The sequence below is a fragment of the Macaca thibetana genome, chromosome 16, assembly GCF_024542745.1.
Source record: "Macaca thibetana thibetana isolate TM-01 chromosome 16, ASM2454274v1, whole genome shotgun sequence".
Lineage (NCBI taxonomy): Eukaryota > Metazoa > Chordata > Mammalia > Primates > Cercopithecidae > Macaca > Macaca thibetana.
The window spans coordinates 49745364-49771318 of NC_065593.1; the positions used below are offsets into that span (position 1 = coordinate 49745364).

The following is a 25955-nucleotide window of genomic DNA, read 5'->3' on the forward strand; positions in this document are numbered from 1 at the left end:
TGTGGTGGCAGGTGCCTGTAGTCTCAGCTACTCGGGAGGCCAAGGCAGGAAAACTGTTTAAACCCAGGAGGTGGAGGTTGCAGTGAGCCAAGATCACGCTACTGTACTCTAGCCTGGGCGACAGAGGGAGACTTCGTCTCAAAAAAAAAAAAAAAAATTGCTTCTTGTCATCTTCATTGACTTTTTTTTTTTGAGATGGAGTCTCCCTCTCATCGCCCAGCCTGGAGTACAGTTCTTGGCTCAACCCAACCTCTGCCTCCCAGGTTCAAGTGATTCTCCTACCTAAGCCTCCCAAGTAGCTAGGATTATAGGCATGTGCCACCATGCCTGGATTATTTTTGTAATTTTAGTAGAGACTGGGTTTTGCCTTGTTGGCCAGGCTGGTCTCAAACTCCTGACCTCAGGTGATCCACCTGCCTTGGCCTCCCAAAGTGCTGGTATTACAGGCGTGAGCCACTGTACCTGGCCTCTCATCTTCATTTTCTTAAGCAAAACAACAATAAAACTTAGTCCCCAGATTTTAAAGATTAGCTTAAAGAACCTGTCTTTCATTTTAGAAATGTGTGGGTTGTTCCGATTCTGGTGGGTGACCTGTATGTGTGTGGTTTTTATTTTGTTTTTTTTCAGCTGCCCGTGGAGCCCCACCTCTGCCACCCATTCTCAGGTGAAGCCTGGCTTGGTCCTGTTCCTCAGGAAAAGGATGGACCTTCTCTTCTTCTCAGATGGTCCCTTCCATTCCCCTGAAACCCGCATGAGAGCTCCTAACATGTTTCTCCAATGCAACCAACCCCTAGACTCCAAGTGTCCTCCCAGTTCACCTCCATCTATGCATCTCGTCTCTGGATTTGGTGATCAGACTCTTTATATTGACAGTAGGATCTCAAACCCTGCATCCATCCTTCCTCCAGCAAGCCCTGCTAAGCCACATGAGGAACAAGTTTCCGTGTCTCCTGCCTTCCTCTTGGGGAAAGGTGCCTTGTTGTGATGAATTAACTCACTGTTGGGGCAGGGTGGGGAATGGTACTCCTTCCTTCTTCTGTCCACGGTAGGGGAAGCTTGGCAGGTATATTATATTTCATCATTTAGGAGGCTGACATGACCAGGACTTATGGGTGGGAGGGGAGCATTTTTAGTGAAGCAAGAAAGGAGTTTGCCAAGAGGTGATCTGTTTTAAAGGTCATATTTGGAGAAAGGGCAAGGAATTGGGTCTGCTTTATTTTAGGGGTATTTTGTTTTTGTTCTTACCTGCTGCCTGCCCCCACCACCCCAGGGATAAATTGGATATAAACACTAAATACTAATCAGTTGAACTTAACATTTAATAAAAAGAGAGGGTGAAATAAACTGAGGACCATTTTAGAACTAGTCAGTTCTCTGCAGCAAAGGGACCAGGAGCCATTTGAACCCTCTGGGACCCCTCACCCCACTGCTTCACGGTGCTAGGCTGAGGGATGTTTTTCCTCCCCCTTACCACCCATGCCCTCGAAGGAAATGTCACTTTTTGTGGAGGGCATCATTCATTCCTGATTCACAAACCCCAAAAACCTCTGGTGGGAGAGAGGAAGATAGGGCATGGGCCTAGGCCTTAACCTCAATCTTGAGTCTGCCTCAGTCTTTTCTGACTGGCCCCGAAGTTGTCAGTGGCTCTTTCTGTCCTTCAGCCCCTGGAAGGTGCTCCAGGATAACAAAGAAGGGCAGGTTGAAGCCCCTCATGGAAGGAACTGGCTTTGTGGCGCTGCAAAGGACTTTTAAGTCCTGCATGTACTGAAGTTCACAGCCCACCTGACTGAGCAGACTCTTCCTATTCCTTTCTCTACCACCCTTGCCTTCCCAGGACTGCACGATTTAACACAGCAGAGTACAGAAGGGTGAAGAAGTGAGCAGAGGCTTATGAGGATATTCAGATACTCCTCTATGCCAGGAAGCACAAAGACTTTGTTGAGTTTTGCCTCAGTTCAGTAGATCTTCCTTGGCAGCCAGCCATAGGTTGTTTCTTTGTCTTCCAGATCCCAAAGAGCACAGAGAAAAATGGAGGTCCCCAGTCTAGGTAGGAACTGTCGTTGGCTGATTGGATGAGGACTTCTTTTTTTCCAACAGCAGGATGGGGCTTCTGGGCTTGACACACCAGATGCTTTGGTTTTCTACAACTGTTGCTACGTGTAGAGGCTGTTCAGAGCGTGGCATGAGAGCAAGGAGACCATGGCTACTCTTTGAAATGGATGGGGAAAATTAGCTTAAAAATTTAATCACACACATCACAGGCTTAAACTGTCTTAGGGACCTTTCCAGTTGATTGGATTACAGGCTAGAGATCTGTGCATGGTGCCAGGTGAAACCCAAGTCTCCCCAGTGCTAGGTGAGGGAGGGCTCAGCAGGGGTAATGTATATGGGGTCTGCTGTCCTTTGCCATCCCCTAGACCACATTAACTCTGGGACAGACCATGATTAGGTCTGTCACCAAACTTTTCCCAATAATTTTTTATATATCATTCCTCTTTCTAATCTGTTAGCAGTTATCTCCCAGAAGTATCCCTAGCATCCTGAAGTAAACAGAACTGCCGGACCTGGTGGCTTACGCCTGTAATCTCAGCAATCTGGGAGGCCAAGGCGGGTGGATCACCTGAGGTCAGAAGTTTGAGACCAGCCTGTCCAACATGGCGAAACCCCGTTTCTACTAAAAATACAAAAATTAGCTGGGCATGATGGCACGTGCCTGTAGTCCCAGCTACTGGGGAGGCTGAGGCATGAGAATCGCTTGAACCCAGGAGGCGGAGGTTGCAGTGAGTAGAGATGGTGCCACTGCGCTCCAGCCTGGGTGACAGAGTGAAACTCCGTCTCAAAAAACAAACAAAAAAACAGAACTGAGAGAGGGGATGCTAGTGGAGGGAAAAGGAGAGAGTATAAGAATTCATACTGCAGCAGAGTTCCAGGGCAGATACTGACAAGTGACTAAACTTTGACTGTGAAGTCTTCCCATTTATTTTTGAAATGGGAGTCGATGCCTTTTGTACGTTATCAAAGTGTCTTTTTTTTTTTCCCTCCTTTACTCACACAGAGCATCAAAATATCACGAGTAAAGCCAAACCTCCGTTTTTCACTGGGGCTGATACCTTCCTCCCCATGGCCCGCTGCCCCTCAAATTCCTCAGCACTTGGACTGTGTCACATGGATATTGATTGTGTACTTGTTGTCTCCGCCTCATGCAAAAAGGCCTGGGTCTAGATCTAGTCAGATGGGTTTTTTTCAGAGCATGTTGATGATACAACACCTGTTTCAATGTCTTTGCCTTATACATTATTTGGTCCCGCTGTTAATAATAGATTTATTACTATGTATATTTACTATTGAAGATGGGAATGTGATCTGCATAGTTATCGGTCTACTTTCTATGTTGTAAAAAGCTTCTAATATGGGGTTTAAGGTGGGCTGGCTACAAGAGCACTAAAACTCCTCACCTTTTAAACTGCTCTTTTTATCTGCTTGTGGGAATGTCGTCTCTTCCATGGAAGATTGGGTGGTCTCATGTTGAGGCTGTTGCCCAGTCCCATTAACTCCCTTGTCCCCCCGCAGAAGGAAGAGACATTTCCCAGCTAAGCACCAGGAAGCTGTGTTAAAAGCCCTTGTATGGGTTAGGTTTTGTGATGTTCTTCCCTAATGGGAAAAACTTTATAGTTGTTTCTTACTGCCCTGTGTGGGAAGCAGGGCGGTGGCCTCCAGGCTTTTAAATGAGCTAGATGTCCCTCTTCCCCTTCTCTGGTCACTGAACCTGGACCAAAGCACTTTGATATTCCAGGTGTGATTTTCTCTGTCATGGGGATTTGCTCCAGCTGCAGAGCCCCATCATTTTCACAGCCTAGGCCAACAGAGTGAGAACCTAGGGCTACCCTAGCTGATGGATGTGAGGCTGCTGTCTCCAGGAGCTCATCCCAGCCCTGCTAACTGGCAGCGGCAAGGATACTCGTCACCGGCCATTGCACTGGGGAACTGCCTCACCCCATGGCTTCCCAACTTGAAACCCAGATTTACCTCCAGGGAGAGGTGAGAAAAAAAGTTTAAATAGACTTGCTACAGAGCAACTCAGGGTTGGGGTGTGTTTTAATTCTCCTGATCACTTGAAATAATCTGTAGGCTGAGTGCTTATGGGGGTGCGAGAGAAGGGCGACTCCAGGGTCCTTCCCTTTTACGAAGCTCTGGGGGTGGAGTGTGGGCATCTGAGGCCCTATGATGGCACTACACTGAGCTGTCTATCCTTCTGGAAACCCATCCTGCAATCAACTGCAAATCAAATTCTTCACATTCCAGCTACAGTCTTTTTTTCCCCATTGAATCTCAGTCCCTGGCCATGTGGTCAAGGTGGCTTTCTGTTAAGCTATCCTAATTTTGGGAATGGGAGGGGAGAGAGGAGGGCCATTACAACTCTGCCTTGAAGGCTCATCTCTTCAAAACAAAACAAAACTACAACCACCATCAAAACCACATGAAAAAAAAAAAAAGATTAACTGAAGGGAGGGTTTGGTTCCATTCAACTCCACATTCATTGTGCCTTTACTTGTGTTAGATTTCTGTGCTTTCTTCCTCTGCCTCTTTGAAGCAATTAAAATCTTCCTTGATAACTGCTGTTTCTTTCTACTCTTGTTTCTGGCAACTTGGTGGGTTCCTTCCCTAGTTGTCTTAAATCTCATTCCACTGGTGGCAAGAGGGGGCCTAGCCTTCTTTTCTCATGTCTAATCTTTGTCCTTTCTCATGGTGCCCTGCATGGAAGTCACAGTCAACACTGAATAAATGACTAGAATGACATGTGTGCGTGCGTGTGTGTGTGTGTGTGTGCGCGCATCTGTCTGTATGTGGATCAATTTCTTTTGGAAAATAATTTATTGTATGATTTATTTTGGAGTTATATTCTGATTACAGTGCTCCCTCTCCCAAATAGCATTGATTTGTTTCCCCCCTCTAAAATGTATAATCTGGTCTCAGGTTGGATTCTTTGGTACATTTCTTTCTTCTGGATGCCGTGCAGTGTAATTAAACCTTGCTTAAAAACAAAAAGTGAAAAATGTGTACTCTTGTGTGGAATACCGCCTCAAGTGGTGGCACAGAGAGGGGAGAAAACCTTTGCCTCATAATTTGGGTAAATGTAGTGGTTTGATTCCAGGTCTTTTGAAAAGGTAGATCTGCTGACTTGGGCAGACTCATCTACAGCTTCCTGAGGGTCTTCTCTCCTCCCCTCCAGCTGTATTTTGAAAATTACAGTTCTAGTTGGCCGGGCGTGATGGTCCAGCGCCTGTAATCCCAGCACTTCGGGAGGCCAAGGTGGGTGGATCACTTAAGGTCAGGAGTTCGAGACCAGCTTGGCCAACATGGTGAAACCCCGTCTCTACTGCAAATACAGAAATTAGCTGGTGTCGTAGCGCATGCCTGTAGTCCCAGCTACTCGAGAAGCCGAGGCAGGAGAATCGCTTGAACCCAGGAGGCAGAGGTTGCACTGAGCTGAGATCATGCCACTGCACTCAAAAAAAAAAAAAAAAAAAAATTACAGTTCTAGAGTTCTAGTTACCCTTCCTGGGAGATTCTGATAGACTTTATTTTATTATTTTTTATTATTTTTTTGAGACAGGATCTTGCTCTGGAGTGCAGTGGTGTGATCATAGCTCACTGCAGCCTCCAACTCCCAAGCTCAAGTGATCCTCCCACCTAAGCCTCCTGTGTAGCTGGGACCACAGGTGTGTAACTGTGCCTGGCTAATTTTGAAAATTTTATTGTAAAGATGAGGTCTCTCTATGTTGTTCAATCTGGTCTCAAATTCCTGGGCTCAAGTGATCGTCCCATTTCGGCTTCTCAAAGTGCTGGGATTACAGGCATGAGACACCACACCCAACCAGTCCTTGTTTTATATTTCTACCTAACTCCCCCTTTTTTTTTTTTTTTTTGAGACTGAGTCTGGCTCTGTCGCCCAGGCTGGAGTGCAGTGGCCGGATCTCAGCTCACTGCAAGCTCCGCCTCCCGGGTTTACGCCATTCTCCTGCCTCAGCCTCCCGAGTAGCTGGGACCACAGGCGCCCGCCACTTCGCCCGGCTAGTTTTTTGTATTTTTTAGTAGAGATGGGGTTTCACCGTGTTAGCCAGGATGGTCTCAATCTCCTGACCTCGTGATCCGCCCGTCTCGGCCTCCCAAAGTGCTGGGATTACAGGCTTGAGCCACCGCGCCCGGCCCCTAACTCCCCTTTGCGCATGATTTCAGGGAACCTAAGAGGCTTCCTGGCCTTGTGACCTTTTCCTTGAATCTCTTACAATTCTTTCTACCTGTGTTACACAGCAGATTCTCAAATTGAGGCTAAAGGAAAGAAGGGTGGGGACAAAGCATACAGAATGTGTGTATCTGTTTTTATATGGGTGTTGGCTGTTTTTCCTCACTGCTTTTTAAGCTGAATCTTAGCTGGTTTTCTTGAACTTTGCCTTTAGGTGTAAAAATTCAACCAGACACTCTCTCCTTACTGTGGTCAGCTGACATCATAACCACTAAGGCTTAATGAGCTTAACTTGCACTTTGATCACTAGCAAAGGTCTTGAAGTTATTTCTCTTCCTGATTCATAATGGGTGTGTGTATGAATCACTCTCACATAATTTAGATATAAAAACCTATGAGGATGAGGGAGGGAGGAGAGAAAAAAAGGACTCCTTTCATTTTCATCTGTACTTCCCAGATGGGCTGAATCCCTGATTATTTGACCCATCATTGTTATTAATATGGTTAATAAACTACTTGTTTATTGATTGAATTGTTCCTCCGATTTGAAATAGCCTGCAAATGGAGTTTGCCTAAATGACCTTCGACTTCCTAACCCTATAATTCATTCTGTCTTATTGTGATAGTATTGCTAGTACGTGTGTGTGTATGTCTACACACACACACAAAAGGATACCAGACAGGTTCTTCCAGTGTGATTTGATTCCTTATCCATGATACTGTGTATGAGTTAGCAGGTGATAAGGACACTAGTTTCCTCCCTCCATTACTGAGGCAGAGCTGCTTGCCATGAATGTGCCTCTTAAGTATTTCCCAACCCAATCTAACCATGAACTGAGTGACCCACTGGAAGGAAGCTGCCTGTCTCCAACTTCCTAGTACTCTGCAAAGAGAGGTAAAGGAACTGTGGAAAATGAACTAGAACTAGAAATATGTTAACCTCAGGATTCTGACTGCCCCAGAGGATAACTGGGGATATGCTTTGCCTCTGACATCACTGGAGCCCAGTCTGGATCGTTTTCACACATAATTGAATTCATTCTCCACTCCTAGGCGTAAGGGTGTGAGACTTAAAGGAGTATATGCTCTCCAGCCACAAGTGTTTATGCAAAGGGTAGATGTCCACTTGGCAAGAATGTCCTTTCCATTCCTTCAGCAAGCACTTATTGTACACTTTACTGTGTACCAGGCGTCTATGAAGATGAAGTCTTTTTTTGCCGGGCATGGTGGCTCATACCTGTAATTCTAGCACTTTGGGAGGCTGAGGCAGGTGGATCACCTGAGGTCAGGAGTTCGAGACCAGCCTGACCAATATGGTGAAACCCTGTCTCTACTAAAAATATGGGCGCCTGTAATCCCAGCTACTCAGGAGGCTGAGGCAGGAGGGTTGCTTGAACCCCGGGGGGGGAGGGCGCGGCAGAGGTTGCAGTGAGCTGAGATTGCGCCACTGCACTCCAGCCTGGGTGACAGAGTGAGACTCCATGTCAAAAAAAAAAGTATTTTTTTTTTGTTTTTTCCAGTTTGGAGATGGGGTCTCGCTATGTTGCTCAGGCTGTCCTCAAACTAGGCTCAAGGGATCCTCCCACCTCAGCCTCCTGAGTAGCTGGAATTACAGATGCATGCCACTATGCAAGGCTAAGACATGGTCTTTGACTCCAAGGAACTCATAGTAGACTTCAGGATAACTACCAGGAGAAGCCTATGCAGGGTATTAAAAGGCTTTCTGAGAGTTAGCCAGGGAAGATGGAAGGTGAGTGACATTCCAGACACAGGAAACAGCAAAAACAAACGCAAGAAACAAGAAGGAAGAAGCAAGAAACAATATGTGTACCCATCACGTTGCTGGAGGATCATTATTAGTGCAAAGGAAAAGCTTCAAGTAGATAACTTTTCAGTCCTGACATTCTGTGATTATTTGCCTGCTTCCACGGTGGTCATTTACGCCTGTAGGCTTTTCTTGGACCACTGCTATGTTTCCTGGTGTTTTCTTTCTTTTCCTTTTTTTTTTTTTTCTTGAGGCAGAGTCTTGCTCTCTCCCCCAGGCTGGAGTGCAGTGGCGTGGCCTGATCTGCGCTCACTGCAAGCTCCACCTTCCGAGTTCACACCATTCTCCTGCCACAGCCTCCCAGGTAGCTGGAACTACAGGCGCCCGCCACCACCACGCCCAGCAAATTTTTGTATTTTAGTAGAGACAGGTTTCACTGTGTTAGCCAGGATGGTCTTGATCTCCTGACCTCATGATCCACCCGCCTCGGCCTCCCAAAGTGTGGGGATTACAGGCGTGAGCCACTGCACCCAGCCGTTTCCTGGTGTTTTCATAGGCTCCAATATGCATGCTAAGTACTCATAGCTGCCTCTGCTTTCTCCTTGTAACCGAGGTAGGTTGTTTACCATAACCACCCCTTAAAGCTGGCTGGGCACACGTTACCATTTCAGGTTATTAAGGGCAATTCTTAGATGCCCATGTTATAAAAATATGAACAGTGAAGGTTGCTTCCTGAGTTCTGTTGTCCTACTAAGACATCAGAAATACCATCTAGTCCTTTTAAAATCTTCCATTGTGGCCAGGAGCGGTGGCTCACGCCTGTAATCCCAGCACTGTAGGAGGCTGAGGTGGGTGGATCACGAGGTCAGGAGTTTGAGATCAACCTGGCTACCATAGTGAAACCCCCTCTACTAAAAATACAAAAATTAGCCAGGCGTGGTGGCTCGTGCCTATAGTCCTGGCTACTCAGGAGGGTGAGGCAGGAGAATGGCTTGAACCCAGGAGGTGGAGCACTCCAGCATGAGTGACAGAATGAGATTCTGTCTCAGAAGAAGAAGAAGAAAAAAAGCTTCCATTGTGTGGTAACTTTCTCCATTCCTGACAGCCCATTCTCTTCACTTTTGGAGTTTTCAGCTGCTAAAAAGCCTTCACAAAATGTACTCCACCATCTCTTCCTGTTTAGAATCTGAATCTGTCTAATCATCCCCCTATGATAACGTGGTCAAGAGTTTGATGTTCTGTCAGAGTTCAGAGTTAAAATTCTAGCTTTTCCACTTACTAGTTGTGTGACCTTGGGCAAGTTTTCTCAACTCCCCTCTACTGTAGTTCCCTCATTTGTAAAATGAAATAACACCAGCTTCGTGGGGGTGCTTGTGAAGATTAATAAGCTGATGTAGGTAAAATACTGAGCACAGTCCCTGGCATACACTTAAGCACTCAATATTGCCTCTCTTCATGAACTAGGTACCAATTAACTGATGATCGTAATATTGTTGCTTTCCTCTTTCTAGGCTTTATGGCTCTATTTTATTTGTTACTGAGGGGTAAAAGATAAATGTTTACCATCACCTAGAATTGGGTTCTGGCCTCGAAAGGAGCCTGAGGCTTAGATGAGTTATTGGCTTTGGAAGCTGGCCTCCAAATTACTGCGCTAATTTATATTTTTCATTAAAAACTCAGCTTGCCTCTTCTATATAGCTGTCTTCCCTGGCCCTGAAACCCTGGTGTTTCGCCATAAAAGATTTTAAAATTAAGGGGTCATGATTCTCTCCCCACGATGTGTGGATTAATGGTAAGAATGTGCACAGAACATAATATTCTTACGTTGAACGAAATAAAAGCAAAGATTTGGCTGTTTCTCATCTTTGAAGCACGAATCAAGAGATACTATGATGAAGCATAGTTTTTCTTTATATAGGTGTGTAGAACTTTACCAAAAAAATCACTAGATCAGCCATCAGTAGATCTGGATCCTAGGCTTTTCGCTGTCACCAAGATGCTGTGACCTCTAACCTTGTATACAGGTTTGCTTTGTACCTTGCGAGGTTGAGCATTAGAGAATTAAGTAAAGTGCCTAGCATCATACCTGGTGCACAGAACCCAAAACGGTAGGTATCATGTAGCAGTTCTGAAAATCTAGCCCATCAGGATGATGCAAATGGGTGCGTTCGGCAGTGAGAAGGGGAACCACATCTTGACACATCCAGTCGAAGGAAGAGCGCGGAAGTAGAGTCGCGCGGCAGCAAAGACTACGCCTCCCACCGTGCTTTGCGGCGGGGCCGGCCCGTCTTGCCCAGAATCGCCCTGCAGCGATCGCGCGTCTTTCCACTGAGGCCCCGGATGTAGAGTCCCTCCCACCCGTTCAGTGGTCATGGCCTCACAGTGACGCTAAGACTTGGGGCTCTCTCATTGGCTGTAACTCTTCTACTGGATTGGAAGCAAAAAAAGAGGCGGTGCACAAGGCGAACGGCGCCTGTGACTACAGCCAATCAGAAGCGAGGCCGGGCTTTGGCGGGAGGTGGGAACACTGTGGCCATTCGAATTTGGCGCGACCGCGGCTGTATTTTGCTGCTGCCGGTGTGCAGTTTGTTCAGGGGCTTGTGGTGGTGAGTCCCTGAGCCTGCGTGTGAGAGACGTGAGAAGGATCCTGCACTGAGGAGGTGGGAAGGAGAGGATTGCTCGAGGAGGCCTGGGGTTTGTGAGGCAGCGGAGTTGCGTGAAGGCTGCGGGTTCCGGCGAGGCCCGAGGTAAAGTGAAGGTAAAAGAGCTGAGCTCGCTGGCGGTCTGAGGTCAGGATCAGGGAAAGGGCAGGTGCCCTCAGGGTAGTTATAGCAGTTGTGCGTGGTATGAAGGAGCTGAAAGTTGTAGGAAGGAAATATTCTGGGGTGCGTTGAGAGCTGCCTAGAATGAGGACTGAGTGCAGAGGCGGAGAGAACTGAGGGAAGACTGAACTGTAGTGTGAGGACTTGGGAGAGAAGAGACTAAATGTGGCGGATGCTGGGCTGAACTGGTGATAAAGACACCCCGCGTTCCTGGAGAGAGGGAATTAGAAGTTCTATATAAATCAATTCATGTAACTGTTTTTTTGTTTTGTTTTGTTTTGTTTTTTTGAGACGCGGTCTCGCTCTCGTCGCCCAGGCTGGAATGCAGTGGCGCGATCTCCGCTCACTGACTGCAACCTCCGCCTCCCGGGTTCAAGCGATACTCCTGCCTCAGCCTCTCGAATAGCTGATACTAGAGGCGCCCGCCACCACGCCCGGCTAATTTTTTTTTTTGAGACGCAGTCTCGCTCTGTCGCCCAGGCTGGAGTGCAGTGGCACGATCTCGGCTCACTGCAAGCTCCGCCTCCTGGGTTCACGCCATTCTCCTGCCTCAGCCTCCCGAGTAGCTGGGACTACAGGCGCCCGCCACCACGCCCGGCTAATTTTTTGCATTTTTAGTAGAGAAGGGATTTCACCGTGTTAGCCAGGATGGTCTCGATCTCCTGACCTCGTGATCCACCCGCCTCGGCCTCCCAAAGTGCTGGGATTACAGGCGTGAGCCACCGCGGCCAGCCGTAATTTTTGTATTTTTACTAGAGACGGGGTTTCACCATGTTGGCCAGGCTGGTCTCGAACTCCTGACCTCAGGTGATCCGCCCGCCTCGGCCTCCCAAAGTGCTGGGATTACAGGCGTGAGCCACCACGCCCGGCCTATTTCAGGTAACTTCTTATTGCATCGCTCAGTTGGTTAAGAACTTGGGCTCTGGCGCCAGAATGCCTGGGGTTACATAACTGTTTTTCTGTGACTTTGGGCCACTGTTTATCTCAGTTTTCTCATGTGTAAAATAAAGGCTAATAGTAGTACCTACCTCTTTAAGATAGTTGTTAAACGAATTGGTACCTAAAGTGTTTATAACAGCGGCTTCCACGTAGTAGGTAGACAACAAATGTCAGTTGTTCTTGCATAGATTTGGATGTGAAGCAAAACTGAATGCTAAAATATTGTGATAACATAATTTACTTAAGAAATAAGTGTTAATCATCAGTATAAATTTATTTATTCTCTTCACTTTCACATATTGACTAGTTGTCCTGTTATTTTTTTTTAATCTAGCTGTGCTGCCATCATGCCTCAAACCCGATCCCAGGCACAGGCTACAATCAGTTTTCCAAAAAAGAAGCTGTCTCGGGCATTGAACAAAACTAAAAACTCAAGTGATGCCAAACCAGAACCGACAAATGTTCAAGCTGTAACCTGTTCTCCTCGTGTAAAAGCCCTGCCTCTCAGCCCCAGGAAACGTCTGGGTAAACCATCCATTATATCACTTTTTCACTAGCAGCTCGTGACCTTTCTTTTCTCAGTAAGATGTGTGTCCTTTGAAGGAGCTTTCTAAGTTCAGTTAAGACTTTTTTTTTTTCTTTTTTTGAGACAGTCTTGCTCCATCTCCCATCCTGGAGTGCAATGGTGCGATCTCAGCTCCCTGCAACCTCTGCCTCCCAGGTTCAAGCGATTCTCCTGCCTCAGCCTCCCAAGTAGCTGGGATTACAGGCGCCCACCACCACGCCTGGCTAATTTTTTTTTTTTTAGTAGAGACAGGGTTTCGCTATGTTGGCCAATCTGGTCTCTGACCTCCTGATCTCAGGTGATCCACCTGCCTCGGCCTCCCAAAGTGCTGGGATTACAGGCGTGAGCTACCGCTCCTGACCCTAAGACTACTCTTCATTTTAGTTATTTTCAGAATGGTTGCTAAGTGCTTACCAAACTCCAGAGTTAAGCCACTTACTGAGGTCACTTTCTGAACTACTTAATAGGTCTGATCTTCAATTCCTTAATGCTGAACTTAGTTCTGTCAGTGTTTTAAGTTACCTTGTAGTTACACGGTATTATGAAATTTAACCTCAATATTTGTGAAATTAAAACAAAAAGGTGACATGCTGGATATTTTCCGTCCTTTAGAACAGTGGTTGGTAATTCTTTCTTGTTTTGGAACATTTGTTTTTAAATGGAGGGGTGATTTGGTTGTTTCTGGAGACATGTTTGGTTGTTACAGCTGGGTGTTGCTACTGGCATAGTGGGTAGAGGCCAGGGATGCTGCTAAACATTACAATGCACAGGACAGCTCCTTGACAATGAAGAATCATTTGGTTCAAGATGTCAGTGGTGCCAACATTGAGAAAACCTGTTTCAAAACAGCCTTACAATTTCATCCTGGTAAAACCCGTTTGGTTTCTACTAAATGCAGTAGTCCTCACTTATCTATGGGGGATACATTCCAAGACCCCCAGTGGATGCCTGCAATTGAGGATAGTACCAAACCCTACGTATACTGTGTTTTTGATCTGATAACCAAGTCAGCTACTAAGTGACTAGTGGGTGGATAGCATATACAGTGTGGATATGCTGGCTGAAGGGATGATTCATGTCTCTGGTAGGATGGTGTGGGATTTCATCATGGTACTAAACTGCATGCAATTTAAAACTTGTCAATTGTTTATTTCTGGAATTTTCCATTTAGTATTTTCAGACTGAGGGTAACTAGAACGGTGGATAAGGGCACTACTGTAGTAAGATCAGTGGTGCCATCTGGTGGCCAATATTTGCTGCTAAGTGAGAAGGCATTTTATGTTGGTGGTTCTAAGGTAGAAATTCACCTCTTTCTGGGAGAGGCAGAGGTCTTGCACATCCTTTTACTATCCAATGCTATGACTGACTACATTTTGATTTTATTATGTTTCAGGTGATGACAACCTATGCAACACTCCCCATTTACCTCCTTGTTCTCCACCAAAGCAAGGCAAGAAAGAGAATGGTCCCCCTCACTCACGTACACTTAAAGGACGAAGACTGGTATTTGACAATCAGCTGACAATTAAGTCTCCTAGCAAAAGAGAACAAGCCAAAGTTGACCACAACAAAATACTTTCTTCAGTTAGAAAAAGTCAAGAGATCACAACAAATTCTGAGCAGAGATGCATATTGGAGAAAGAATCTGCATGTGTGAGACTATTCAAGCAAGAAGGTTTGTTCTTCCATGGCAACTGTTAGTGCAGCCATTGTAACCAAGGCTGATGACTCCAAATGAACCACCCAGTGGGTCTTCTCAGTCACCTTCTGTTGTGTCTAATTGACCTTTTATGTCTGGCACAGGCACTTGCTACCAGCAAGCAAAGCTGGTCCTGAACACAGCTGTCCCAGATCGGCTGCCCGCCAGGGAAAGGGAGATGGATGTCATCAGGAATTTCCTGAGGGAACACATCTGTGGGAAAAAAGCTGGAAGCCTTTACCTTTCTGGTGCTCCTGGAACTGGAAAAACTGCCTGCTTAAGCCGGATTCTGCAAGACCTCAAGGTACATTGAGAGTCTGAATTATGATGCTCTTGGTAAATGATATTTGGGTGTTTTGTTTTTGAAACAGGGTCTCACTCTCTTGTCCAAGCTGGAGTGCAGTGGTGTGATCTCGGCTCACTGCAGCCATGACCTCTTGGGCTCAGGTGATCCTCCCACCTCGACCTCCTGGATAACTGGGACTACTGGCACTCACCACTACGCCCAGCTAATTTTTTGTAGAGACAGGGTTTCACCATGTTGCCCAGACTTGTCCTGAACTCCTGAGCTTAAGCAATCGGCCTGCTTCAGCCTCCAAAGTGCTGGGATTACAGGTGTAAGCCACTGTGCCTGGCCAGCACTTAGTTTTTAAGAGTTAAGAAAGAGGGCTAGGCACAGTGGCTCACACCTGTAATCCCAGCACTTTGGGAGGCCGCGGTGGGCGGATCACCTGAGGTCAGGAGTTCGAGACCACCTTGGTCAACATGGTGAAACCCTGTCTCTACCAATAATAGAAAAAAAAAAATTAGCCGGGTATGGTGGCAGGTGCCTATAATCCCAGCTACTTGGGAGGCTGAGGCAGGAGGATCACTTGAACTTGGGAAGCAGAGGTTGCAGTGAACTGAGATTGCACCACTGTACTCCAGCCTGGGTGACACAGCAAGACTCCATTTCAAAAGAAAAAGGAAAAAAAAGAGTTAAGAAAGAGTAGGCCTGGTGTGGTGGCTCACGCCTGTAATTCCAACACTTTGGGAGGCTGATGCGGGTGGATCACCTGAGGTCAGGAGTTCAAGACCAGCCTGGCCAACAGGGCAAAACCCCATCTCTACTAAAAATACAAAAATTAGCTGGGTGTGGTGGTGTATCCCTGTAATCCCAGCTACTTGGGAGACTGAGGCAGGAGAATCACTTGAACCTGGGAGGCAGAGGTTGCAGTAAGTTGAGATTGTGCCATTGCATTTCAGCCTGGGCAACAGAGTGAGACTCTGTCTCCAAAAGAAAAGAAAAGAAAGAGTAGAAGTTTCGAAGATTGAAGGTTTCTTTAAAACAAGACATTTGTAATTTCGTTGTTTAAATCTTTCCAAATGAAAGTAGAGCTTCCTTACGCGCTGTTAGCTCTTCAAAGACATTTTAGGCTCTATCAGATCTTTATTTTCTGAGGCCAAAATAACTACCATGTTTGCATTTTTTTTCCAGAAGGAACTGAAAGGCTTTAAAACTATCATGCTGAATTGCATGTCCTTGAGGAGTGCCCAGGCTGTATTCCCAGCTATTGCTCAGGAGATTTGTCAGGAAGAGGTATCCAAGCCAGCTGGGAAGGACATGATGAGGAAATTAGAAAAACATATGACTGCAGACAAGGGCCCCATGATGTAAGTATTGTTCTGCTTCATGTTGCTCTGTGAAAATCTGCAAGGTCTGTTGCCCATAAAAAGTACATTTTGTATATTTGCTCTCTGAAGGATAGTTACATAAGCTTAAAGGGAAAGAAGAGAAGGAAGATACACCTAATTTTAAATTGGATTACTTGTAGATGATGTGGAGTATCCTTGTAACAGTAACTAGAGATAGGATAGATTATGATCTTTAAACTGGTCTGAGCTTTAGGAAAGTGACCTGAAGACAGCCTATACCAAACATTAGAGGGTTAGGAAGGTGAATATGGATTCTAACTGTTTCTCTTTTTATAGTGTGTTGGTATTGGATGAGATGGATCAACTGGACAGCAAAGGCCAGGATGTATTGTACACACTATTTGAATGGCCATGGCTGAGCAATTCTCGCTTGGTGCTGATTGGTTAGTGCTCAATTGTTAATGTTACGTGGTGGTTTTAAAGTATTTTTTTTTTAAATATATATTCAGCTTATTTATCAACTATTTTATCTTAAACCAGCTTTCTGCCTTGTCAAAATAGAAAGTTAAATGACTAGGTACATCTTACCTAATAGATATATCTTATTAATTGGGATGGGGTAGGAGACAGCTGTGAAGCAACATTAAGACGCTAGATTCTATAACTGGAAATTTATTTAGCTTTCAGAGGATTTAGTTTTCCCTTTAGGATAATGTGACCAATGATCAATGTTGTTGATCTCCTCCTTAGGTATTGCTAATACCCTGGATCTCACAGATAGAATTCTGCCTAGGCTTCAAGCTAGAGAAAACTGTAAGCCACAGCTGTTGAACTTCCCACCTTATACCAGAAATCAGATAGTCGCTATTTTGCAAGATCGACTTACTCAGGTCAGTGCCAACTATTTTGCCAAATTATGTGTTTCTTGGATCACCTGTGCTAGGAAAATTTAACAATAGTTTTAAAATATTTTTGCCTTAATTGCTTTATTAATGGAGCAAGAAGTTCCTGTGGACCATAGTGAGAACATTTTTATGTGAATTTCTGCTTCATTCATTTACTGGGTGTCTCAGTGTTGAAATAAAATCAGGAGTTAGAGGAATTTTGAGATGGAGTTTTGCTCTTGTAGCCCAGGCTGGAATGCAATGGCATGATCTCGGCTCTCTACAACCTCTGCCTCCCAGGTTCAAGCAATTCTTCTGCCTCAGCCTCCCGAGTAACTGGGGTTACAGCACCCGCCACCACGCCCAGCTAATTGTTATATTTTTAGTAGAGCTCGGGTTTCACCATGTTGGCCAGGCTGGTCTCGAACTCCTAACCTCAGGTGATATGCCTGTCTCGGCCTCCAAAGTGCTCGGATTACAGGTGTGAGCCACTGTACCCGGCCTCAAGTGCTTTCTTTAATGACTTTTAAAAAATAGGGCCTATGAAAAAACTTTTTCTGTTGAAAGTAACTAAATAGATATTTTATTTTTGCTAATTTCAGTTCTGATTGCTTTTTTTCCATTTATGAACTTCTACCACATCCATACAAAATGCTTAAATGTGTGAAAACTCTCAAATATCTCCATTATTTATGAGAAGAAAAGGCATCTTTTTGACCCTAAGGAGTTGCCAATCAAGTTTAGGGTTAAATGTGAAAATATTTATGCTTGGGACATAAATTACCGAGGGAGAATCTTATAGTTCAAACTGTCATATTCTATGTCTTGTCTTAAGGTATCTAGAGATCAGGTTCTGGACAATGCTGCAATTCAATTCTGTGCCCGCAAAGTCTCTGCTGTTTCAGGAGATGTTCGCAAAGCACTAGATGTTTGCAGGTGAGTTATGGCACTGTTGCCTCCTTTTATTAAAAAAAAAAAGAAATGCTGTTAATTGTCTCATGTAACTCAAGTGAATGTGGCTTAAGAGGCTCTGTTCTGCTACTTTTTTACGCTCAGAAAGGAGGACTTGTTTCTCAGTGGGGAGCTGCTCAGAAAGGAGGACTTGTTTCTCAGTGGGGAGCTCTGGATTTCCACCGTGTTAATGTCTGAAACATTATCAGTCCATTACCTACAGAGGGAGAAACAAATGAGATGTTGCTGGCACTCCCTGTGGTGATTATAGATTGGTTAATTACATTTGTATTAAAAAAGACTCCAGTTTACTTTTCCATTAGCTGGTCTCAAGCAGGTTTATTTATGGACCTGAACCATCTTTGCCTTTAGACTTTTTTCCTTCCTTTCCTTTTGTGAGCACCCCTTCTTCCCTCCAGTTGGTGGTCCCCCATAGTTGTACTCCAGACCTCTTTCTCCCTTCCCATCCCCCTGCCCCTCCTGCTGGGGAAAGCCTCTGTGCTGACTGATGAAATTTCTTCCTTCCCAGTAGGGACGCTGGGTCCATTAAAATGATACTTGCTGTGCTGGCCTGCTGGTCCAACCTCCCCCTATTGCCATGCAGAAGACCCAGGTCTGGCTTATGGCTTCCTGTGGGCAAAGTACTTTGGAGAGAGCAGTGGGAGAGTAAGCTCTTCCTATTGCTAGATTGCATGATCCTGAATTTGAAAGTTTCCCCTAATCAGCAAACTACTTGGGTAAAGACTGCAACTATGAGCAATAGTCATGTAGGCTAGGGTGGTTTAGCCTACACATATCCTATGTATTTATAACTGAAGATATCTCTTTTAGGTTTGGTGTGTATGGGTGGTGCTGGCTCCCTTTAGTTAGTCACCCACACTACATATCCTCTCTCCTACCCATGACATTTTCTCCTCATCCAAGATGTTATCATTGGCTTAATGTATGATGACCTACTTGGCATCTATTAGGAGGAAACCATTGAAGTTTCTCAAATCTGACGTCCATGAATTATTTCAAAGCAATTAAGTCCCCTTATCTGAGAAATAACCCAGTTTTGTTTGGGGGCTTTAAAATTACAAAACATCATAATTTTAAAGTTAGACATAGGATATGTATAGGCTAAACCATGTTAGCCTACATGACCATTGTTCATAGTTGCAGTCTTTAAGCAATAGTCATTAATGTGCCTGCTTTTGAGGCTGGTGGTTTGGTATGGTGTTTGGTTTGGCTCACACTAAATTAATTTTAGAAATTTTTTTTATAGGAGAGCTATTGAAATTGTAGAGTCAGATGTCAAAAGCCAGACTGTTCTCAAACCACTGTCTGAATGTAAGTAGTTTATCTTCTTCTTGTCTTCCTTTGTAACTGGAAGCTTAGCTTTTCTGAGGAAAGAGGTAAAAAGATGAAATGAACATAGTTAAATCCAAAATCACCCATTTTTGTGTGTGTCTGTGTTTTTAGTCTGTTTCATCTACTTTATTTCAATCTTGCCTGCCAGTACTATAGTTCATGCATTACTGGAAATGAGTTCCCAGGGTATTGCGTAAATGGCTGGGACAGAGTAAGTTTTCTTTCCAAGCTCTAAAAATGAAACTTGTAGACAATGAGGTTGGATCAGCTCTCTAGGTGCTTATGTTGCGTGCACTTTAGGTCTCAATATAGGTGAAAGCAAAGCCTGATAAATAAGGGAGAATTGGGTAAAAGAATCGTGAGGCCAGAGGCCCGGCGCGGTGGCTCAAGCCTGTAATCCCAGCACTTTGGGAGGCCGAGACGGGCGGATCACGAGGTCAGGAGATCGAGACCATCCTGGCTAATACGGTGAAACCCCGTCTTTACTAAAAAAATACAAAAAACTAGCCCGGTGAGGTGGCGGGCGCCTATAGTCCCAGCTACCCGAGAGGCTGAGGCAGGAGAATGGCGTAAACCCGGGAGGCGGAGCTTGCGGTGAGCTGAGATCCGGCCACTGCACTCCAGCCTGGGCGACAGAGCGAGACTCCGTCTCAAAAAAAAAAAAAAAAAAAAATTGTGAGGCTAGGTGTGGTGGTTCACACCTGTAATCCCAGCACTTTGGGAGGCCAAGGCGGGAGGATCGCTTGAGCCCAGGATTGTGAGACCAGCCTGGGCAATATAGTGAGACCTTGTTTCTACAACAAAATTTTAAAAATTTTGCAGCCATTAGAAATATGAGTTCATATCCTTTTTAGGGACATGGATGAAGCTGGAAACCATCATTCTTCAGCAGAGTAACACAGGAACAGAAAACCAAATACCACATGTTCTCACTCATAAGTGGGAGTTGAACAATGAGAACACATGGATGCAGGGAGGGGAACATCACATGCCGGAGCCTGTCAGGGGTGAGGGCCAAAGGGAGGGAGAGCATGCGGGACTTAAAACCTAGATGAGGGGTTGATGAGTGCAGCAGGCCATCATGGCACATGTATACCTATGTAACAAACCTGCACATTCTGCACATGTATCCCAGAACTTAAAGTTAAAAAAAAAAAAAAATTAGACAAGCATGGCGTGTGCCTATAGTCCTAGCTACTTGGGAGGGTGAGGCAGGAGAATCACTTGAGCCGGAAAGGCAGTGGTTGCAGTGAGCTGAGATCGTGCCACTGCACTGCCAGCCTGGGCAACAAAGTGAGACTCTGTCTCAAAAGAATAATAAGAAGAAAAATTATAAGTTCAACTTGGGATAGATATCTCAAGCTTTTAACGAAGTCTAGAGGGTAGAGGTAAAAATATCATACTGCTACAGTAAGCTACACGCTATCACAAATGACAAAACTAATTTTCCATTCCCTCAGCACTGTTGTTTCGGTTGTGGCAAATGTAAAATGGCCATGAACTACATATCTTACAGTATTTGATATCCAGTGTTAGTCTTTATAAACAGAATAGTAAGATTTGATTGTTTCTTTTTCACTCCTACACTGGCTGGGAGTTAGTAAAATTGTTTCTGGCATTATAGTTCTGCATGAAATTCTTTCTTTTTTTCATCAATTTGCTGAAATAAAATAAAAATATTTCAGAAGTGGCCAAAAATAGTGCTTAGGCTAATAGTAGGCAATATATACCAATGTATAGACTTAGATACTGGTTTCTTCTTCCATTTCAACTTTTCAGATTATTCTCTTTTCCTCCTTTTTCCCCACCAGTAACATTTAGGCTTGTCACTGGCCCCTGTGAGCACCACTAGCACAAACATAATTAAAAGAGGTAAAGAGGTTGTAAGTTCTATCTTTTGACTTCGGGTTTGTGTGGGATTGGCTTTTTTCTTTTTCTTTCTTTTTTTTTTTTTTCTTTTTTCTTTTTGTGTGAGACAAGATCTTGCTCTGTCTCCCAGGCTGGAGTCCAGTGTGCAATTATGGCTGGTGCGATCATGGCTCACTGCAGCTGCAGCCTCCCAGGCCCAAGCAGTCCTCTCACCTCAGCCTCCCCAGCTCCAGCTACTGCTAATTTTAAAATTTTTGTAGAGTCAATGGGTGGAGGAGTCTCCTTATGTTGCCCGGGCTGGTCTCAAACTCCTGGGATGAAGTGATTCTCCTACCTCAGCCTACCACAGCTTTGGAATTACAGGCATGAGCCACCATACCAGGTTGAGATTGGCTTTTAATGGCTCCAGAAAGCTACAGGGAGAATGACTTCAACTAAATATAAGAAGAAAATTTCTAATAACTAGAACTAACTGGGCTTCCTTGAAACATAGTGGGTTCTCCAGCATTGAAGATATTCAGACAAAAGCTGGATAGATGCCACTTGTTGAGATTGTTTTAGAGAGGACTCAGCCATTGGGTAGGGAGTAAAAATAGACTTCTAAATTCCTTTCAGTTTTAAGATTCTTTTACTTGATCTGTGATCTCCGGTTTCTCCATTAGTCCTCTGCAGCATCCCTTTGTGGTAATATATTATAGAAGTAAATTGTTGTGGGACAACTGCAAGTGATTTCAGGAAGTAACTTCAGGCAAAGGTTGTTACAGAGCACGTTTCTCTGTCTTGAAATTCATGCATCTCCAAACGATGAGGCCATAGTCTTTTTTTTTTTTTTTTGAGACAGGGTCTTGCTCTGTCACCCAGGCTGGAGTACAGTGGCGTGATCTTGGCTCACTGCAACCTCCTCCTCCCAGGCTCAAGCCATCCTGCCACCCCAGCCTCCTGAGTAGCTGGGACCACAGGCACACACCACCACACCCCGCTGTTTTTTTGTATTTTTAGTAGAGATGGGGTTTCACCTTGTTGCCCAGGCTGGTCATGAATTCCTGAGCTCAAGCCATTAGTTATTTTTCCTGATCCTCTCCCTCCACCCTCCTATAGGCCCCAGTGTGTGTTGTCCCCTCTGTGTGTCTATGTGTTCTCATCATTTAGCTCCCACTTAGAAGTGAGAACATGTGGTATGTGGTTTTCTGTTCCTGCAGTAGTTTGCTAAGGATATAGTCTTATGCAGCTTATTGGCAATTTCCCAACCCCTGGCTTTTATTAAGATGATGATATCTGACCAGGCATGGTGGCTCACGCCCATAATCTCAGCGCTTTGGGAGGCGGAGGAGGGCAGATTGCTTGAGCTAAGGAGTTCAAGACCAGCCAGGGCAACATGATGAAACCCCATCTCTACAAAAAATACCAAAAAAAAAAAGATGGTGCTATCTGCTAGCATATCTAGTGACATTTTCTCAAGTGTTGCTCTACTGCTGATCAGCTTGGGCAAGTGAACCAAACCTCAAAGGTCATTTGGGGAAGCCCTCTGAAGGACTGATATGGCAGTGACTTCACTCGCCACATTTAGCCGCTCATTTGATCCAAAATATTAGGGAATTTTCCAACTTTTTTTTTTCCTTTTTTTTGAGACGGAGTCTGGCTCTGTTGCCCAGGCTGGAGTGCAGGGGCTGGATCTCAGCTCACTGCAAGCTCCGCCTCCTGGGTTTACGCCATTCTCCTGCCTCAGCCTCCCGAGTAGCTGGGACTACAGGCGCCCGCCATCAGGCCCAGCTAGTTTTTTGTATTTTTTTTAGTAGAGACGGGGTTTCACCGTGTTAGCCAGGATGGTCTCGATCTCCTGACCTCGTGATCCACCCGTCTCGGCCTCCCAAAGTGCTGGGGTTATAGGCTTGAGCCACCGCGCCCGGCCTTTTTTTTTTTTTTTTTTTTCCAAGACGGAGTTTCACTCTCGCGCCCAGGCTGGAGTGCAGTGGCACGATCTCGGCTCACTGCAACCTCTGCCTCCCGGGTTTAAGTGATTCTTCTGCCTCAGCCTCCCAAGTAGCTGGGATTATAGGCACCCGCCACCACACCCAGCTAATTTTTTGTGTTTTTAGTAGAGACGGGGTTTCACTGTGTTGGGCAGGCTGGTCTCAAACTCCTGACCTCAGGTGATCTGCCCACCTTGGTCTCCCAAAGTGCCGGGATTACAGGCATGAGCCACTGCACCCAGCCTTTTTTTTTTCTTTCCTTTCTTAATTACCAAGCACAGTCACCATATTTGCTTCAAGGTTCTGTTATTCTGTACCTCTGAGATACTAGGAACTAGCCTGGCGTGTGGCATGCACCTGTAATCCTAGCTACACAGGAGGCTGAGACGGGAGGATCACTTGAGCCCAGGAAGCCAAGGCTGCAGTGAGCCATGCTAGTGCCACTGCACTCCAGCCTGAGCGACAGAGATCCTGTCCCCGCCCCTGCCCCCCCCACCAAAAAAAAAAAAAAAAACATAGTTCTCTGGTTCTTTCATGAGGTGGGTTTTGTCCCTCTGACATTAAATTACATTCCATAAGACAAAATAGCTCACTATTTGGCCCAGAGAAAGGGTAACCCTACTTTTCAAGTCATCCCACATTATTTTGACATCTTTAAGATAATAGCGTTATCTCTCATCCTTTGGCCTCTGGTTAGAGAGAACCTCTGCTTTGCCACCATGTGACCGTACTTGAATTTCCTTTAGCTCAAACTTAGTATCATCCGTCTCATCATGCATACACACACACAATATTTTAGAAAACGAATTAAGCTTGACTTATTTACTTTATAGGTAAATCACCTTCTGAGCCTCTGATTCCCAAAAGGGTTGGTCTTATTCACATATCCCAAGTCATGTCAGAAGTTGATGGTAATAGGATGACCTTGAGCCAAGGAGCACAAGATTCCTTCCCTCTTCAGCAGAAGATCTTGGTCTGCTCTTTGATGCTCTTGATCAGGCAGTTGAAAATCAAAGAGGTCACTCTGGGGAAGGTAAGTTGGGATGGAGCAGACAGAGCGGAGGTAGAGATCAGAATCTGCTTTGCAGAGCAGGTATTTTCCAAAAGGCCTATGATATTTCAGCTGATATGAATTTAAAATGGATTTTAACAGTAAGAATTAATACTGGTACTCTATAAAAGGCACCTATTTCCCTTGGGTTGTGGTTGAGAGTTTACCATTAATCTTTTCCCCATACTCCCCTTCATTTCTGCATCTCTCTATGAAATACATAAAGCCCCTTTCCTACATTACTGTATAGGTTTTCGGGAATATCTACAGAAGCCTGTTCAAGGATTTTATTGAAAAGAGGAAGAAATAGGGTATTCAGATAAGTTTTTGCAACCCTAGACTCAGGTTTCTTAAATGATTAAAGGCTATAAGCAATGTGACTTTTAAGCAGCATTTGTTCTCCCTTGTTTCCTACCAGTTATATGAAGCCTACAGTAAAGTCTGTCGCAAACAGCAGGTGGCAGCTGTGGACCAGTCAGAGTGTTTGTCACTTTCAGGGCTCTTGGAAGCCAGGGGCATTTTAGGATTAAAGAGAAACAAGGAAACCCGTTTGACAAAGGTACAACTGCTTTTTTATGACAGTGTTTTTAATTGTTCTATTTTTGTAGAGTGATGCTAAAGTAAAGGTTTATTGTTAAACGAGATGACCACAATTAGTTAAACAAGTCGATTTTTGTTAGGTAAGGTTTAAGGTGTATAAAGATGGGAGTGTGATATGAATATTTTTTCAGGCCATTGGAAAAAAAAAGTAGTAGAGACTTTTGTCTTTTGTGAGAAAAGTTTAATATGGTATAAGTTTGTGTACTGACAACTTTGCTTTTATGAGTTCTCCAGTGTGAAAAATCCTTTTCTTTTCTTTACAGGTGTTTTTCAAGATTGAAGAGAAGGAAATAGACCATGCTCTGAAAGATAAAACTTTAATTGGAAATATCTTAGCTACTGGATTGCCTTAAATTCTTCTACACCCCACCGGAAAGTATTCAGCTGGCATTTAGAGAGCTACAGTCTTCATTTTAGTGCTTTACACATTCGGGCCTGAAAACAAATATGACCTTTTTTACTTGAAGCCAATGAATTTTAATCTATAGATTCTTTAATATTAGCACAGAATAATATCTTTGGGTCTTACTATTTTTACCCATAAAAGTGACCAGGTAGACCCTTTTTAATTACATTCACTACTTCTACCACTTGTGTATCTCTAGTCAATGTGCTTGCAAGTGTACAGATCTGTGTAGTGGAATGTGTGTATATTTACCTCTTTGTTTGCTCAAACATGAGTGGGTATTTTTTTGTTTGTTTTTTGTTTTTTGTTTTTGAGGCTGCATCTCACCCTGTTGCCCAGGCTAGAGTGCATTGGCGTGTTCTCTGCTCACTGCAGCATCCGCTTCCCAGGTTGAAGCGATTCTCTTGCCTCAGCCTCCCAAATAGCTGGGATTACAGGTGCCCACCACTGTGCCCAGCTAATTTTTGTATTTTTAGTAGAGACAGGGTTTTACCATGTTGGCCAGGCTGGTCTTGAACTCCTGACCCTCAAGTGATCCACCCACCTTGGCCTTCCAAAGTGCTGGGATTACAGGCGTGAGCCACCACGCCCAGCCATGAGTGTATTTTGTTAAGAACTTTGAGGTTAGGGTAAGAAGAATGAAAATGATCCAGAAAAATGCAAGCAAGTCCACATGGAGATTTGTAGGACACTGGTTAAAGAATTTCTTTCTTTTTGGAGTATACTATGTTCATGGTGCAGATACTATGACATTATGGCATTTTAAAGACTCGTTGAGTTTCTTGGGCACTCCCAAGGGCGTTGGGGTCATAAGGAGACTGTAACTCTACAGATTGTTAATATATTTATTTTCAAGTTGCATTCTTTGTCTTTTTAAGCAATCAGATTTCAAGAGAGCTCAAGCTTTCAGAAGTCAATGTGAAAATTCCTTCCTAGATTGTCCCACAGTCTTCGCTGCCCTTGGATGAAGCCACTTATTTCAAGATGCTTACTTTGGGGTTGGGTTTTCATCTAAACACATTTTTCCAGTCTTATTAGATAAATTAGTCCATATGGTTGGTTAATCAAGAGTCTTCTGGGTTTGGTTTGGTGGCATTAAATGGCAATTTGTGACTGAGACACCAGAGGGCACCATTATAACATTGACTGCTTTGAAAGGGGATGCTTGAGGCTGAGGTAGTTTTGAGGGAAAGGGGGAAGTT

At 44.6% G+C, this 25955-nt stretch overlaps 2 protein-coding genes and 1 long non-coding RNA gene across 5 annotated transcripts in view; 2 read left to right on the plus strand and 1 right to left on the minus strand.

Annotated features, from left to right (window-relative positions):
- The window catches only part of WIPF2 (WAS/WASL interacting protein family member 2), a 68753-nt gene extending 64275 nt beyond the window's left edge, over nucleotides 1–4478 (plus strand). For both annotated transcript variants that reach the window (XM_050762758.1, XM_050762757.1), the window contains one exon: nucleotides 628–4478. In XM_050762758.1, the coding sequence (XP_050618715.1) occupies nucleotides 628–668 (41 nt within the window). In that variant the 3' untranslated portion in view covers nucleotides 669–4478. The remainder of the gene's footprint in view (nucleotides 1–627) is intronic.
- Nucleotides 3246–10243, minus strand: LOC126938647 (uncharacterized). Its single transcript, XR_007720145.1, has 2 exons — nucleotides 10096–10243; nucleotides 3246–5501 (listed from the first exon to the last, which is right to left on the minus strand). It is a non-coding gene; the product is annotated as an uncharacterized LOC126938647 (long non-coding RNA).
- A 267-nt stretch (nucleotides 10244–10510) lies between these two features.
- On the plus strand, nucleotides 10511–25612 carry CDC6 (cell division cycle 6). 2 transcript variants are annotated; one of them, XM_050762679.1, is made up of 12 exons: nucleotides 10511–10767; nucleotides 12105–12295; nucleotides 13729–14010; nucleotides 14139–14338; nucleotides 15512–15687; nucleotides 16006–16112; nucleotides 16420–16559; nucleotides 17389–17489; nucleotides 18772–18836; nucleotides 23530–23729; nucleotides 24166–24306; nucleotides 24611–25612. In XM_050762679.1, exons 2-12 carry the CDS (start codon nucleotides 12118–12120, stop codon nucleotides 24698–24700), a joined length of 1680 nt encoding a protein of 559 aa, XP_050618636.1. In that variant the 5' UTR covers nucleotides 10511–10767; nucleotides 12105–12117; the 3' UTR covers nucleotides 24701–25612. The 2 variants fall into 2 exon arrangements, with proteins under 2 accessions (XP_050618636.1, XP_050618635.1); XM_050762678.1 differs by having other exon boundaries at nucleotides 10511–10756.
- Nucleotides 25613–25955: the final 343 nt, after the last annotated feature.

What these genes read in the sequence shown, in the direction of transcription:
- CDC6 (XM_050762679.1), top strand. Translation starts at nt 12,118, where the DNA reads ATGCCTCAAACCCGATCCCAGGCACAGGCTACAATCAGTTTTCCAAAA. An exon ending in GCAGACAAGGGCCCCATGAT is followed by an intron (nt 15,688 to 16,005) that starts GTAAGTATTGTT and finishes CTCTTTTTATAG; the next exon opens with TGTGTTGGTATTGGATGAGA. An exon ending in AGGAAACCCGTTTGACAAAG is followed by an intron (nt 24,307 to 24,610) that starts GTACAACTGCTT and finishes TTTTCTTTACAG; the next exon opens with GTGTTTTTCAAGATTGAAGA.